Source organism: Epithele typhae (genome assembly GCF_022376455.1).
Source record: "Epithele typhae strain CBS 203.58 chromosome Unknown BXZ73scaffold_33, whole genome shotgun sequence".
NCBI lineage: Eukaryota > Fungi > Basidiomycota > Agaricomycetes > Polyporales > Epitheliaceae > Epithele > Epithele typhae.
The window spans coordinates 368114-383694 of NW_025954224.1; the positions used below are offsets into that span (position 1 = coordinate 368114).

General features: G+C 59.5%; 3 protein-coding genes across 3 annotated transcripts; 1 reads left to right on the plus strand and 2 right to left on the minus strand.

Annotated features, from left to right (window-relative positions):
- Positions 1-1420: 1420 nt before the first annotated feature.
- On the plus strand, positions 1421-7715 carry BXZ73DRAFT_102661 (uncharacterized protein; the record flags this gene model as incomplete). Its single annotated transcript, XM_048015315.1, has 22 exons — positions 1421-1528; positions 1609-1659; positions 1708-1772; positions 1826-1867; positions 1926-1974; positions 2036-2068; positions 2128-2142; positions 2201-2377; positions 2426-2479; positions 2528-2600; positions 3182-3498; positions 4548-4565; positions 4627-5052; positions 5122-5646; positions 5736-5803; positions 5854-6013; positions 6097-6259; positions 6286-6479; positions 6537-6588; positions 6643-6833; positions 6886-7353; positions 7428-7715. 22 exons carry the CDS (start codon positions 1421-1423, stop codon positions 7713-7715), a joined length of 3537 nt encoding a protein of 1178 aa, XP_047876701.1.
- A 1047-nt stretch (positions 7716-8762) lies between these two features.
- On the minus strand, positions 8763-11403 carry BXZ73DRAFT_90775 (Las1-domain-containing protein; the record flags this gene model as incomplete). Its single annotated transcript, XM_048025749.1, has 8 exons — positions 8763-8993; positions 9054-9153; positions 9224-9422; positions 9469-9599; positions 9661-10025; positions 10082-10371; positions 10441-10528; positions 11146-11403. The coding sequence occupies 8 exons, from the start codon at positions 11401-11403 to the stop codon at positions 8763-8765; spliced, it is 1662 nt and encodes a 553-aa protein (XP_047876702.1).
- An 815-nt stretch (positions 11404-12218) lies between these two features.
- BXZ73DRAFT_78555 (uncharacterized protein) lies at positions 12219-14506 on the minus strand (the record flags this gene model as incomplete). Its single annotated transcript, XM_048022897.1, has 11 exons — positions 12219-12469; positions 12535-12686; positions 12743-12801; positions 12834-12926; positions 12983-13184; positions 13235-13364; positions 13420-13510; positions 13704-13730; positions 13883-14053; positions 14118-14253; positions 14343-14506. 11 exons carry the CDS (start codon positions 14504-14506, stop codon positions 12219-12221), a joined length of 1476 nt encoding a protein of 491 aa, XP_047876703.1.
- Positions 14507-15581: the final 1075 nt, after the last annotated feature.

Below are 15581 nucleotides of genomic sequence, written 5' to 3' on the forward strand. Positions count from 1 at the left end.
GAGGACCGGCTCCGCCCCTCCAGACCCCCGTCCGGCGCAGACCTCTGGCAGAATTCTTGACCCTTGACCCTTCCTGACCTTGTGACGATCGTTGCCGCTTTCCACCTTCCATGACTTGTCCTACTCTTTACCCACCCGTTGTCCACGTACTGTCCGTAAACCTCATCCCTCGCCCACCGCTCATCCATTCGATCTTCGTCACCGTTATACGCTGATATGCTCTCCCGATATGCGCACCTGTGATGTATACTACCACCCACCTCCTGCAATGTGCTGATGCGTTGATGCTGTCGGATCGAGGGGTTGGTTTTGTTCGAGAAGGGTATGGCACGTACGATGAGGTCCTTCCATGTGCGGAATGCCCTCGGATGAATCGCAGCTTGGCGTTCTGCTGATCTGGTATTTGTGCCTTGAGATAACAAGGCTTCTGGGCCAAGCAGGATCGGGCGGAGGTGACCACTTCCGAGCACGGTGCTAGTTCCACTTTGGTGCCTACGCTTAGCGCCCGACGGCTGTCTGGCGGGAATCTCCGGAGTCGCCGCGTCCAGACCGATCCGTCAAAATCGGATTCGCGACTCCGAGAACTCGATTCTCGACTCTCGAGTGCGCGCGCACTGGGGGGCTATCGGTAACTGGCTATTCTATGTTCTAAGACTCGAGCGAATGTTAGCTTTCACGTGCGCTTCTCCGCCTCTTCGGCGAGCGCTCCGACACCTGCCTCGGATGTCTCACTTTGTGTTCGGTCGATATCGTCTCGTTGATCGGACAATAGACCATTGAGAGCACCATTGCGCTTTGCAGGAGATGCCATGAACGCAGTGCCGCGAAATAAGGGAGAAGGAAATGATGTCATGTACACACGGGCATCAGATCGAGTGCGGGGATGGTTGCCCATGTGCCGGGCAGTGACTAGATGCGGTGCAGACCACGGTGTTCGCAGCTTGACCGCAGCTATCTTGGTGCGTCGCGTCTTCTCCACTTGCACTGCTGCCCACACGGCTCCGGAGAACCCATGAATGTGCGCATTCGCTACCGGTCCCACTGGGTCTGACCCTAGGCTCGAGAGGCGCGATCGATCTCGCCAGGATCTCGCACACGCCGCCAACATAAGTACCAGATACAGAGCCTATTTACGGATTGGGCCCGGGAGGCACGGCGAGCGCTGCGCCCATACACCGGCCAGACCGCGATACTTACAGGCCTGTCAGAACGCCGCCCACAACCAGCCTTCCGCCCACCACGTCCCTCCCCGCGCGGCCTGTCCTCCTTCCTCTCCCCCATCCAAGGTCCTCGCCGCCGGTCTCGTCTCTCCCCCTAGCCCTCCCCACTCTTTTTCGCTTTACTCTCCTCCCCTAGACTGCCTCTACCTGGCCCCACCGCCTCTCGCGCTTTTCTCGACTGCCCGTTCCGAGGGCCGCTCATGGCCCGCCTACCCCCCCGCTCTATCTGGCTGTCGCTCGCACTCGTTTGCGCGCACCTGCTCGTTCCCAATGCCGCGGCGAAGAACATTGTGCCTGAGATGGAACAGGTAAGAGTCTCGTCCAGCGCTCCAGCGTCCACTCCATTCCCCGTCCTTGGATTCTGTCGTTCAATGGCTTCTTTATCCAGGGTTTCCTTTCGACTGGTCTGCGGATCAAGCCACCCCCATTCCTACTGCCGGTCCGTCCCTCGTCCTCCGTCACCGTGTGGTGGCCGTGCTGAACGCAGCCGTCTTGTCACATAGCACAATGCGATACACTGTCGATTACATGGGGTCGGAGGAGCGGCACGGGGTACGTTTTCCTCCCTCTGTTGCTTGGCGTGCCCCGTTCATCCCTCGCACTAGCCCGAGTCCCATCGCGCCCTACTACCTCCAAGTATACACCTCGTAAGTCGGGTGGTTTGCGTCCACATTTGAAATGGTGTCCTGATGGTATCGCCAACAGCACGTTTATCGTCCCCTTCGTGATTCCCGCCGGAAGCGGGCAGGCGTTCGTGCGTATATCATGTTGTCCTGCATTCCACCTCTTCTCAAGTCCTTGGACCCTCCGCACAGAACTGGCCCGTCCCATTCATCCCCGGGACCCAGGTGAGCTTCTCCGAAGCGCATACTTCCCCGCTTCCCCTCGGCTGACCTCTCGCTTACAGTTTCAAATATGCATGGTGAGTCGTGGTACACGGTCCGAAGGAAACCAGCGGGAGATTGACGGTGTGGTCCAAGTTTGCTAGCAACGGGGTCTCGGGTGGCTGCCAGCAGGTGTACACCGTTTACCAGGCGCCGGGCACCACGCTTGCGGACCCTCCGACGTGCCAAAATTTGACGTACCCGGCAGGAGCACTGGATGTGACGGCAAAGATGAACGATGGGTCGTGGTCGACATTCGGTTGGATCAACCAGGTACGTTGTACGTCCATTGCTGTGACGACTTTTGCTGATATGCTACAGTGTTCCGACATCACTATCAAGCCCAATAACGGCACGCCTCCCTACACATATACAGTGAGATTCTCTTGGGCACGTTTAATCGTGTTTCTCACCTTTGAATAGGTTTCTCCTGCGCTGCGCCCACCATTCAACTTCACGTCGATACACAGACCAAGTGGATTGGACGGTCACTCTGGTACGTTAGAGTACATCGGTCCCTTGCGAAGTTGCCAATCCTTGGTTCTAGGCGTATGGCCTTCCTTCTGGCTCACAGTGGAGGATTCAACCGGTTGGTCGTGGACGAACGGTCCCCTTCATGCAAGCAACGGGTCATTGAGTTGTCTCCTTCTCAAACGTGCGTGATGGCGATCCGGCATTATCTGTTTATTGATCTCTGACTTCTCCGTTAGGCTCCTGACAACGGCTTCCCGACCGGAGTGCCATCGGCATCGCATTCGGTGGACTGATATTCGGACTGCTCGTCGGCGGTGTGGGCGCATACTTGATCTCACGCTCCCAAGCGAAGAAACTCTACAGCCCTGTCTCTCACAGTGGCACATGGCTGCGCAAGTCGTCCGACAACGCCTTTTCTCGCCGGAACCGGGGAATCCCTCCGCGCTATCGCCCGGTACGGGTGCGATTCCACCCGAGATGTCCCCTCAGCGCATCGATCCCTACATCATGCCTGACCACAACCCCTCTGGGGAGTACTCCCCATACGGCGGCACATACTCTTCCGTCTCCCGCACCCAAGGAAGCTCCGAAGCCAACGCACAGTTCCACAACAACGCACCCCCGAGCCCTCTCCACTCCGCCAGCAGCGGTGCTTCCCCAACGTCGGCGAGAGCGGGTACGGCACCGGGAGCGGCAGTCCGAACGCCCCGACCTCGCCACAGCGCTCCGGTAACCCCCGCGGCAGCTCGCATGTGTATGTCGTGCACCACGACGGCGGCCGCGCGCCGCCCGTCACGGTGTTCACGAGCGATGGGACGGAGGTGGTGGAGCTGCCGCCGCACTACGAGGCCCCGGCGACGGCGCAAGACGCACAGGAGCGCGGGCTGCAGGTGGAGGGTGATCCGGGCCCGCGCACGCAGGTGCGCCCGCCGCCGGGGTGGTGTGCAGCAGCGCCAGCCACGGCCGCTGGGGGCGAAAACCCGAAGATGCGCAATGCCTCATAGCCATGGCGATGGCACTGAGCCGGGGCAGTGATGGATGCTTGGTCCGTAGTCGTGCGTCTTGGTTCTCTGGTAACGTTGTGCTGCGATCTTTTCATTCTGGTCGAGGGCGATACCACCGCAGTTTCCATCCGGCCTTCATTGCTACCCACTTTCGTCTACAAGGGCATCTTCGACTGGGGTCCGCCTGCGTGTTGCTGGCGCTGAACATACTCTGTTTCTCTTGTTCGTCTACTATACTATGACCCCATCCGCTCGCACAGCTGAGACCTATTGTACAGTACACCGAGCCCACGCACCCGGACGCTTCCATCGTGCTCCATATATTCTACATACACCGGACTGGCTTCACGACCCCCCTCCCAAACCCACGATCTTTCACCGTCCCACGCCCCGGCTGGATTGGATTGTACCGCTGTTGCTACGCCTGTCCGCACCTTTCGCGCCTTACACTTACACAACACTCACGCTCGCACTCGACCGTCGCTGTCCGTCTTCCGCTTCGTGTACCTTCCCTTCCTCCCCGCGTCGGCGCGGGCGTGTAATCTACTACAAGGCTGTCGGAGAGCACGCCGCTCCCCACTACTATAATTCACACGTTGACTCCGAACGGTCGAATTGGAATTGGACGAGACGGTGCACCGCGAGTCGGGGAACATCCTGGAACACCTCGGACTGTGATGGCGCCATGGGTGTTGTGGGCCCACAAGCGCCCAAGGCACGCGGTGCACCGCAACAGAAAACCGAACAAGTAACGCGTGTGGGCGCCTCCGTCCTTCTTTACTTCCTGTCCTTGACCACCACACGCCTCCGACAAAGGTCCGCCTTCCGACCATCGTGTTCCAATCTCGGTCAGTCCCATCGATTTCCTCAGCCGCCCATTGTCCCGCCTCTGACTCGATCACCATGCCGTTCGGGGTCGCAGGCACTCCACGTTCCTCGCCCACGGTATCGCATAAATCCCCCAGAAGGCGGGCGACAAATTTGTGAGTCCCCCCTCCTTCTGTGACTGAGGTCGTGCCACTCATGGCTTCGAACACCCTTCAGCCCGGCACAGGTGCCCCAAAACCCGCACAGCCCTCGCCTATTCGCAACACAACGACACACAACTCCAGCGGGAGGAACACCGGACTCGGCGAAAACATCGCTTCTACCCTGAGCCAGCGAAATACCCAGCAAATTCACAGCAACAATACCCCCAACCCCCACGCCACTGGCCTCGACGACCCGTCTCGCGCTCGTGAACGCCGTCTCGAAATCATGCTGGACCACGCTACCAAGTGCACCAAGGGAGTGCCTTTGGAGTTCTTCTATGACCAGAAGCTTCTTGTTCCTCCTACGTCTCAGGAGCTCGCCAAGATCTTCCCCGATACCGACGTTTCCGATATCTCAAAGAGGTTCCGAGTGGCGCTGAAAGTCAAGAACGGGAAGGAAACCGGAAAGATCATGGAGACTGATGTCAGCAGCATCTGGGTACGTCTCATACGTTTCTTCCTGTACGCTTCTACGATTCTTTCAGTCGCTCACATATATCCGTTCAAGGCTGAGTTGGACGAGGCCTACCACCTCTGTCCCGATCACACCTTCCGGCTCTCCGAATGCAAGGCAGACAAGAACGACCCTTCCAAGTCCAAAGTCGACGGAGGGTTCTTCCACCAAGACGACAAGCAGTTCCTCCTTCCGGACTGTCCAAACTGGGAGTATCAACGCTACACCGTCGAGTTCAAGCGAGGCGGCAACGGCCTGGATCCATTCAGCGACGACAAGGATATCGAGCCCAACGCGGATAAACGGCGGGCGGCGCGCCGTCAACTCTACGCGTACGCCAGCTGCGTCTTCGACGTCCAACATCGCACCGCGCTGTACATGCTCTTCGTCAACCGCTCCAAGTTCCGTCTTCTGCGCTGGGACCGGTCTGGTGTCATCGTCAGCGAGGCGACCGACTACGCTACGTCGAAGGCCAAGACGAAAATCCTGCTTGAAGTCCTAGTCAGCCTTGCTCGCATGCAGGACGATAAGGACGCCCCCGACAATATGTCTGTCCTCCAGAAGGCTGGTGTCTTGACAGTCGGTGCCGAGGCAGCGGGATTCGACCCGACAGCACAGCGCCTGTCACCAACTCCTGCGGTTGGGCTCGTATGGATCAACTCGCCCAGGTCGAAGCCGATTTTGACGTCGACGAGTACAACACCGAGGATCACGTTACCTCCGAACTGCCTACCGAGTTCGGCGACAACGAGCGAAGCGCCTGTTCCCCCTTCACCCCACCGGTAGCCACCCTGATCCGCTGGCGACGATGGAGGAAACAGCTGGGGACGCGTGGCCAAAGCACCTTAAGCGTCGCACCTTCAACTATATCCGCCAGCGGTTCGCACACTCTCTCAAGCAGAGTAACGTGCGGTACGTGCTAGTGATCGACAACAAGTTCTACCTCGTTGCTCGGCCATTTTCTGCGCGGACGATGGACCGATCGGACGAGGAACGCGGGGGTGGATCGCGCTGGAGTGGCACACGCAGCGCTTTGTCTTCGTCAAGGACGCATGGCACCCACACTACGTCGGCGTGGATCCCGAGCATGTCATGGTCAAGAAACTCAACGACGAGAAGGTACCACACGTGCCCACGCTGATCGCGGCCGAGAGCTACGCTGGCCAAGTCACGTATCTCTCCACTATTACCGGTACCACCGTACCTGCTGCTCCTCAGGCGACCCCTTCTCCGACGAACAGTTCACCTTTGTCCTCGGCCCCTCTTCCGATGCTGATCCGTCGATTTCACTCGCCTCACGTGTCAACCTCCGGCCGTCACCAATGCGACCTCAGCTCCCCCGGACTCGACCTCCAGCACAGAGCGAGTCGATGGCCAACAGCAAGACGAACCCAAGAACTGTTCTAGAAGGAGTGCGTCATCTTCAACACGTTCGCATGGTGGTGGATGAGGTATGCCTTCCTCTCAAGGAGTTTCCCTGCGGGGTCGATCTTGTTCGCGCGATCCTTCACGCGATTGTAGGTAAGTTCATTGTTGTCTTTCTGCTCTTGCGGCAACACACTGACGGCTTCACAGCGCACGAGAAAGCGGTCAAGGAGTGTCACCTGCTTCACCGCGACGTCAGCGCGGGAAACATCCTTCTTTTGCCTCGGTTCGAACACGATGAGTCTGAGGGCATGTCGTTGATCGGATGGGCCGGTATCTTGGCCGACTGGGAGATGGCCAAAAGCACGAGAGCTATCGGGCCCCGGGTGCCGCTAAGGACTGTAGGTGCTTTTCTGGTATTTGCACACGACCGCACAGCTGACCTGTAAGCAGGGCACTTGGCCGTTCATGTCCATTCTGTGGCAAAAAGACCCGATGCGGGTTATCGGAATCGATGACGAGCTTGAATCCTTCATGCACGTCTTGATCTTCGAGAGCGCCATCTTCATGACCCACAACTGGGACGTGCGCTTATCAGGACGTTCATCGACCAGTACTTCGACCAGTCCTCTCGCGCCGTCGGAGGCGGTCGCACGTGCTCCGACTATCGCGATAAGTGCATCCACGACGGCATCTGTTCACGCGGGGTCACACCTCGAATTCCACTCCCTCAAGAACAACAAGACTAAAAAACCCGGCCACCACCTCAACGAACTGCTCCGTTGGTTGCTTCAGAGGTTCAGAGCCCGCCTCCTCGTCCACGAGTGGGAACAGGCGTCGTTGATCGCCGTCTCCGAACCTGAGTCCGATGATGAGGCCGCTCCGGTGGCCCGACGCCCCAAGAACAAGGCACGCATCGCGGTGACCCCTTCGACTGAGACGATGTCGACGCCGTTGTTGGCTCAACGCCCGGTGAACCTGACGGTGACATGAAGGCGATGGCCGACAGCCTCAAGACGCACGACGCGGTGATCGCCAAGTTCGAAGCGTTCCTGGATTTGGGATGGCCGCTGTTGGACAAGGCGGTGGAGAGGATCGCACCGCCCGTTGCGCCACAGGCGGGAAGCAAGCACAGGCGTGACCTGGAGGAGGAGGGGGACAAGGAGGACGTATCGGACACCACGCTGTCGAAGAAGTCGAAGCGTTCGCACGAAGAGCCACCAGTTGGATCGAGGCGTAGTGCAAGGATCGTTCGAAAGCGTTCAAAGGGGTCGTCTGGCTAGTTGACGTGTCCATGATGTGTCTCACTGTACAAGTCCTTTATCTATATACCCGAAGTACCGTTTAACCGGCCCAACAACTACGAGTTTGATATCGGCGACTCGCGTGTCAGTTGTTGCCTGATATGTTCACTGCGACGCAGGGGCGGGAGGGTATTTTGACAGGTGCGGTCCCATCATGCAGATGTACGGAGGACAGAACGTCGAAGCCGGAAGTATACCACCAAGCACGCAAAGCTATGGGTCCTCCGGGGTGTGAGAACGGCGCAAGAGGCAGCCTAAGCGATCGCGCGGGTAGTATTGGGACTTGGAATCACCAATGCGATCCATTATGGAGACGAGAAATCACTTTCGGGAATCCGAGAATCGAGGCACTGCATGGGCACTGGCCAGGCACTTCCAAAGGGATGTCATCGAAGCGCGCACCGACTGCAGATGTGCACAAACCTCGGCGGGTCCAGAACAACCCGACATGCATACGCAGAATAGACGAGTTTACAGTTTACATTTTGGACGCGGCAGCCGACGCTGTCGCCATGCACACAACACAGTACACGCCAGTGCGCAACGATGTCGCCCACCCGCACAAAAGAGCGAAGCAGTGTCATCAGAGTGCATAACGCATGCCGCAGGGGGCATGGACCCGCGGGCGAGTAACGGGGATGGAGATCATGGGGGATAGGCGATGGATGATGAGACTGCCTGCTGACGTCACTCGCGTCGCGAGCGGCCTGGATGGTGGGGATTGAGAGGGGCAGCCACGAGGGGATGCGAGTGTGGAGAGTCCGTGCGGTGGGAACCATGCGAGGAACGGAAGAGCATAGCTGTGCAGACCGGAACCGTCGTCAGCAACAAATCATGGAGTCTCGAGCGGACGCCGTGAGCGCGGGACTCACAAGCGGCAGGTGCGGCAGTAGCCGGGGGCTCGCCGCGGCTGCTACCTAGGCCAGTTGCCGCACGACGAATGGACATGGGATGTGCATGACGCGGTGCGACCATATCCTCTGTGCAAGGCATACCATGGCCGGCTACGAGGACAGCGTTCCTCCGTCAGCAGCTCACGAAGACCCCGATGGGCGCCGGCCTCCAGCCGTCCCGCTCGGAAAGCCGTCTCCAGCCCGCAGGCAGCGTCCGCGACGCGGCATCCGCGCCGGCTTCTGCGGAGGCGGAGGCTGGCACGGCGTCGGTGTCGGCGTCGGGTGTGGTCGTTTCGTTGTGGATCCCGAGGAGGGCGTTCAGGCGGGCGTCCATCTCGGCGAGCGCGGACCCGTCGTCGACGTCCTGCCGTGCCGGACGGGCGAGATCAGCGAGCGGAAACGACCAGCGCGGAGAACGACGGACCACGGCCGTCGGCGCGGCGCCGCCGTCCTGCGCGAGCACGGAGAGCGCAGCGGCGAGCCGCGGCCGCTCGGCGCTCAGCGCGTGCAAGAGCGCGGCCGACCTGGAGCGATGGGCGACGGGGAGGGGAGGTGTCAACAGATTTCCGAACGGCGGGGAGGAGAACCACCGACGCTTTAGAGCCCCCCGTCTGGCCCGGGCCCAGCGCGCTCACGAGGCGCACGACGATGGCCTCCCGAACCTCTGCGCCCGCCGCACCCGCGCCCGTGTCTGCAAGCCACTTGGCCCAGCCAGCGAGGCAGAGGTCGTAGGACGGGTCCGCGCGCGGCCTCTCGGAGTCCGGCTCGTCCGCGAGCGCCACGGTGTCCGCGCCTGCGAACGCGTCGGGCTTCTTTTCTCGAGCGCGGGCGCCACGGACAGATGGGCGGCGATGGTGGCGGCCAGGCGGAGCGCGAGCGACGGGTGCAGGACTGCAGGCGGACGAGGAGCGGGGCCCAGATCGCGACGGAGGCCGGCGGGGGCGCGAGCTGGGCCCCGCGGATCCGCTTTCTGCGTGCGGGATGCGGTCAGTCCAGTCCAGATCCTGCCTCGAGCACGGCGAGAGGCGCACTGTTTCGAAAGCGGGACGAGCGTGCCTTTCTCAACGAGGGCGTCCGCGAGCCGCTCGAGCGCCCACCGCTCGCGCGCGTCCTCTGCATCTCCGTCCCCGTCGTCCTCTCCGTCGTCCCACGCGCTGGAGGCGGACGGCGCGGCGAGCTTCGCCTCGGCGAGCCAGCGCTCGACGGCGCGCGTCGCTTGCTCGATCGGGGCGCGCAGCTGTGCGTGCAGCGTCGCGTCGCGGGTCACAGACTTCAGCAGCGTTTTGTATTGCTTGAGCAACGGGCCGACCGGGCGGAGGGGTGCGGAGGGTGCGGATGACGGCGGTGCGGGGTTGAGGGTGGGGAGGAAGTAGTTGTGCAGGAGCCATGCCATCGCCTGAGCGGGAGCGTTAGTGATGGCGAAGACACGGGGAGACCGCGAAGGCGACAGACCTCGCGTGCGGCGTCCCGGAGGAGCTCGAGGCTGGGCAGGTCTTCGTGCGTCGCGGCGTGGCGGAGCTCGACAAGCCACGCGGGCAGTCCGAGTTGCTGCGCAATGCTGTGGATCGAGCGGGCGTACGCCCCGAGCTGGAGGGGGTCGACGAGGCCGTTGACGAGGCGGATGATCGCGGACGCGTAGCTCATCCGGAGGGAGAGGTACGAGGATGAGGGCGCCGCGGTGCCGTCTTGGAGGATTGCGCACAGCAGCGCGTGCGCCGACTCCAATGCATGGGGGAGAGGCACTGCGACCTCCAGGCTGCGAGCTGCCAGCCATGAGCTGTTCAGTTTGCGGCAAAAGGCGGGGAATTGACGTACTCTGTCTACGGCGCGCTGCGTGGCGTCCCGGTCAGATTCATCGGTGTATATCCACGAGCATACTTGCTCGAGCTCCGAGAGAGACTCCCAGGGTACTCGCGCGGTAGCCGCATGTCGTCGTTCTCCTTCAGCTGCGAGCGTCTGGCAGCGCCGGGCGCAGATTTTCGGATGCGGCGACGCCAGGCGCCATGAGGGGCGCCCGTCAGGTTGTCCCAGACACTCATCACCCCTCGCGCCAGTGCATGTCTTGCCTTTATGATGAGAGGCACCGGCTATTTACATCCTCATCTGAAGATCAAATATCAACTCCTGTCCGTACATCGCTAGCTTCTTCTAAACGAAATGCTCCAGCAAGAATTCAACAGTATCCTTGAAGCCCCCTCTTTCCCAGTTTTACCTTGGGGTTGCTCTGCACAACGAAATAATCACAATCAGAACATACTGGTCTCCAAAGCACTTCAATACTCACCAGGTCCCCCCGAACCGCGAATCCGTGGCCGCAGCCCTCCCAGTACGTGCGCTCGTAGCCTGGCGCGAACTTTCCGTCGCCGAGGATCTCGTCCGCCTGCGCCTGCGCCTCGATCGAGAACTGGCCGTCGACCTCGCAGGTGTTGATCAAGAGCGCCGCCTTCGACAGCTCCGCGTATTTCTGCCCGAAGCGTCAAACACACGCACGACCCCCGACGGCCGCGAGGACGCACCAGGATATCGTCCGGGCACTTCAGCAGCGAGGGGTGGGACGCGGCGACGACGGAGACGTCGTTCGCGATCGCGAGGTCGAAGGCCGTCCGGCCCCCGTAGCAGTACCCGGTGCATGCGAATCTGACGACCCCTCCGCCCTTGAGCCCGGCGATCACCGCGCGGGCGATCTCGAGGGCCCTGGCTGGGGGATGGCGCGCGAGGAATGCGGGGAGGTCGAAGTCCGGCTTGACGTCGTTGGTTCCGACCACGACCGACATCGGGATGGGCTCGCCGTCGAAGCAGTCGAGCAGAACGGTCTTGAAGCCGTTGCGCGCGAAGTCGTCTGCGAGGAGCTTGGAAGAGGCGCGCTCAGCGAAGGTCTACATACAAGGCCGGGAAGACAATACCTGGCTGTTTGTGGATGGGAGGCCCATTGCATCAGGGAGTAGGAGGAGGACCTTGCCCTCTGCGTATTCGACAGACGGTGTCGCGACGTAACAGTCTATGTCGCCTATTCGAGTGAGAGCACCTGTGCTTCTAGTTCAGAATACTTGTAAGACAAATTGCAGCACCGAAGGTTACCTTCGGGTGTGCCTTCATGGCGGACGCCTAGTATGGAAGTATTTTCAATTGTAATCGCTTGTTCAATTGAAAGACAAGCGTCTCGTACCAGAGATACAAGCTTCGCAGAGTGGCATGTACGACAGAGGGCGAGGATTCGATGGCGGGATCGAGCGGTACCAAGTGAAAGTGGACACCAGTGCGGATCGGGGTGAAGTACAGAGACATCCCCGGCCTTGGTCTCATGTATTCATAAAGGGCGTCAGATTCAAGATGACGCGTCCATCCCATACCAAGCTTTAGTAGCGACGCTGACGCGTCCCCGAATGATGCCTCCGCCTCTTTCAACAGTCAGCTCACGCGCTGGGTTAGAATGAAATGGTCAGCCATAAACCTGTGATGATCATGTCTCATCGTTTTCGACATGACGCCATACCGACATACATTTACAAAGGGCATGCGCTCGCAGTAGGTATACAATAATCAACAGAGCAACTACAAACAATCAAGACATCCTCGGCCGTCCCAAATACTACTTGGGTATGGGCTCTATCTTCACGGAACTCTCAGGGTTCATGCCCCCGGACTCGACTGCGCTCTTCAGCTGTTTACGCATGTTCATGGTCTCCTTCAAGCGAGGTTTTATCTGAGGCCAGTCGGCGGAGTTCTCCCAGATCTTCTCCGCGAGCGGGATGCTCTCGTCGAGCTTGTCCAAAGTGCTGATCAAGACCCTGACGGGGGCTTCGGCGTTTTGCTGAGCTTCGAACGCGCAGTGGAGGAACCCTAGACGCACGCGAGTGGGATAGCGCTCGCTTACAGGGACCGTGAGGGACAGAGCGTTGACTCACAAACGTGGTGCGTGTCGTCCTGAGGGTACAGCAGGGTCGACTTCATATATTCTTCGGACGCTTCGTAGAATAGTCTTGCAGCTTCGGCTGTCAACTCATTGACTTCCTCTCGAAGCTTCATGGCTTGACGATTGTAGGCATATCCTCGAAGACTGGAAGGGGCGTATCAAAACAAGAACCTGTCTCAGCATGTGCAGATAACACTCACGAGTATGCCAGTGCTTTCGGATATCTCTCGAACGCGTACCAAAACCCCAAGGGCTCCCCCTGGGCCACTGCATCTGCGGAGTCATACTAACGTCTCTGAGCTCTTTGATGAGCTCATCAGCGCCCGCGATGAGTTCATCCAGGGGCACTGAATGCTTCGTGACAGTATTGGTCCTGTTGGCGAGCTATACCCGGCGGTGAGCGACGCATCAAGGTCGAAGGGATAGCGATTGCCACTTACCTTCATGTACTGGTTGAGCCTCATGGCCTTCACTCCGCGGATGAAGGTCGGCTCAAGGACCGTACCCCGTTCCTCTAACGGCACGTCTTTGTACTTCTCCGCTCCCCATTTGAGGACCTCGAGCGCTGAAGTGTAGATGTCGAGGCTGGCCGCCGGGTTCCCCTCCAGGCCATCGGCCATGAATGCGCGGAAGATCCACCCTCTGCGGACGCTCAAAACGGCACATCACGATATGGATGGCAAGGTGCTCACCTCACTGTCACAGCCAGAGCAGGCTTGACCTTGGACCACCCCTCCTCTTTGAGTCTTTTCGTGACCTCTTCCATCACTCTCTGGGCACCGAACGCTGTCCACGCTCCTGTCATGGTGGCCTCCCAGGCGACTATCCATGCGAGCATCATCAAGACGTATGCACACCATGCACACCCCGTGCGTACCTTGCTTATTGTACATTTCGAGGAAGTTGCGGTCTGCTATACGGAAAATTCGTTCATCGGCTATGAGGGCGTTTGTAAAGCCCTCAAGAACCTGCGTGGATATGAATGAGCCATCATAAGAGGTGGATACCATCGTGCTCACCCCATGATATGCGAACCATGCCTGCTCCCCATGAGGCCCCCTCACGGGATGAGCAGCTTTGAGTTGTGTGAGCGCCCTTTCCCACTCCTGTCGTCGGAGATGTGAGGCGCGAGCGGACTCAGGGCGGAAGATGGGCACGTACAGCATCCGCATAAATCAGAAGCCACGCCTGGGACGAGGGAAGAAGGTGAGCATCAAAACTAACACGGGTGTCTGACGCGCTCACAGAGCTCCTCCACGTTCGATCCTGCTCGAGTTGATAAACGAGGCGGGGAGCCCGCTGCCACGGGAGCTCCTTGTTGTTCGGCGCCGTCCGCATACCTTCAGGCACTTTGGGTGTGCCTTCATTTCCGCAACCTGCGCCTCGAGTGCGGCGAGGTCCTTTTCGTACCCATTGCGCTGCTTGGCCTGTGCTGGCGTGAGGTTCTCGTTAGGAAGGGCTGCGATCGCACGTTTCCAGGCCTTGATCGCCTCCATGTGTCTGTACAAGCTCTGCATCCCACGACAAAATGGTACCTGCTAGTGGGAGTATCAGCGCGAAAGCAGGTCGACTCACTAGCTCCGCCGCTGCCAAACGTGCCCACGCTTTGGCATAGGTGGGGTCCAGCTCAGTCGCCTGTCGATGCTCGTATGAGTGCCAGAGATTATGACCGCGAACCGATCGCGAAATCGCAGAGGCGTCTGAGGCTGACCTTTTTGGCATCGGTGCATGCGTCAAGGTACCTGGCGTTGCACAGAACCGTCAGGACACGCCTCGGGTACGTGCATAGCTCGTAGGCACCTGTTCAGGCCGTACGCGCACGCCGCGCGATTGCAGTGCAGGACCGCGTTCTTGGGATCGAGCTTGATGGCGGCGGAGTACTTCTTGTACGCGGCGCCGAAGTCGTTCTTGACGAAGAGCTCGTTGCCCTCGTTCTTGAGCTTGAGGGCCTCCGCGTCTGCCATGATGGGCGCTGGAGAGGGGCGGCACGGCCAGCTGCAGTACATATATGCCGCGGGCTGAATTCGAAGTCCTCGCGGCGTCCGCGCCGCGTGCCGCGATTGGCTAGGCAGCTGACCGTCCCTGAGCGGATCGGTTCTCGCGGACGTGTACGACGCTCCGCCGCGATCGCGGAGCATGCGCGGACTCCAGGCCAACTTCGTGCGTCTTCGGAGCCTTCCCAGAGCCTCATGCCGTCCACGCCACGTCTTGTCCTGCCATGAGACATAAGTGGCCCCACATGGGCAGGCGGCGCAGCTTCGGCATTGATACGATTGCTCGAAACTCTGTCCATGATACACCGTCGTGCCAGCGGCTCGGGCAGCGCAAGAGGTGGGAATTGGCAGGAGTCCGAAGACAGGTGGGAAATGAGGAAGGGCATAGATTGACGGAGTCATACAGCACTGAGTTCCTGGAAAGCGTGCTTTGGATGGATGTAACACTCGCACTTGATAGTAACAGGTACCAGCGCGATCGAAGCTCCATTTAAGTGGTACGCACCTCAGCAGATAACAAATGTATTCCGGATAGCCAAGGTCGTTGATCTTTGATCTTCTTCGTGTGCGGAGTGAATCAACGAAAAAGAGCAGAGATAGAGAGCCCTGGAAACGCTTGCATGTCTGAGAGAATGAGAGTAAATTAGCTGAATCTAGACAGTAGTCTGCAGAAGTAGAGTAGATCACAACAGAGGTCAATCAAAACGCGTTCCTTATAGAACAAACAAGACGTCGACTCAAAGATCCGCCCAGTAATCAAGCTCTTCGTCTATCTCATCCTTCACCGGTCGAGGGGGCACGTTCATCGCGTGGCTCATCATCCATTCTATGACGCGAGGATGTGCTTGTACCCTGCAGAAAGAGGAACTGAGTTGAGTATGGCGCCTCGAAAGCGGGCTCGCTGGACGTACTTGATAGGCTCGAACCGCCTCAGCTCGAGTGTCTCCATCTTCGTTGCTCGCGACAAAGCCACATACGCTGTACAAGATGAGCAGGTGTGCGCGAGCTCCAAGAGCGAGAGGAACACACCTTGACCCTTCTCGAA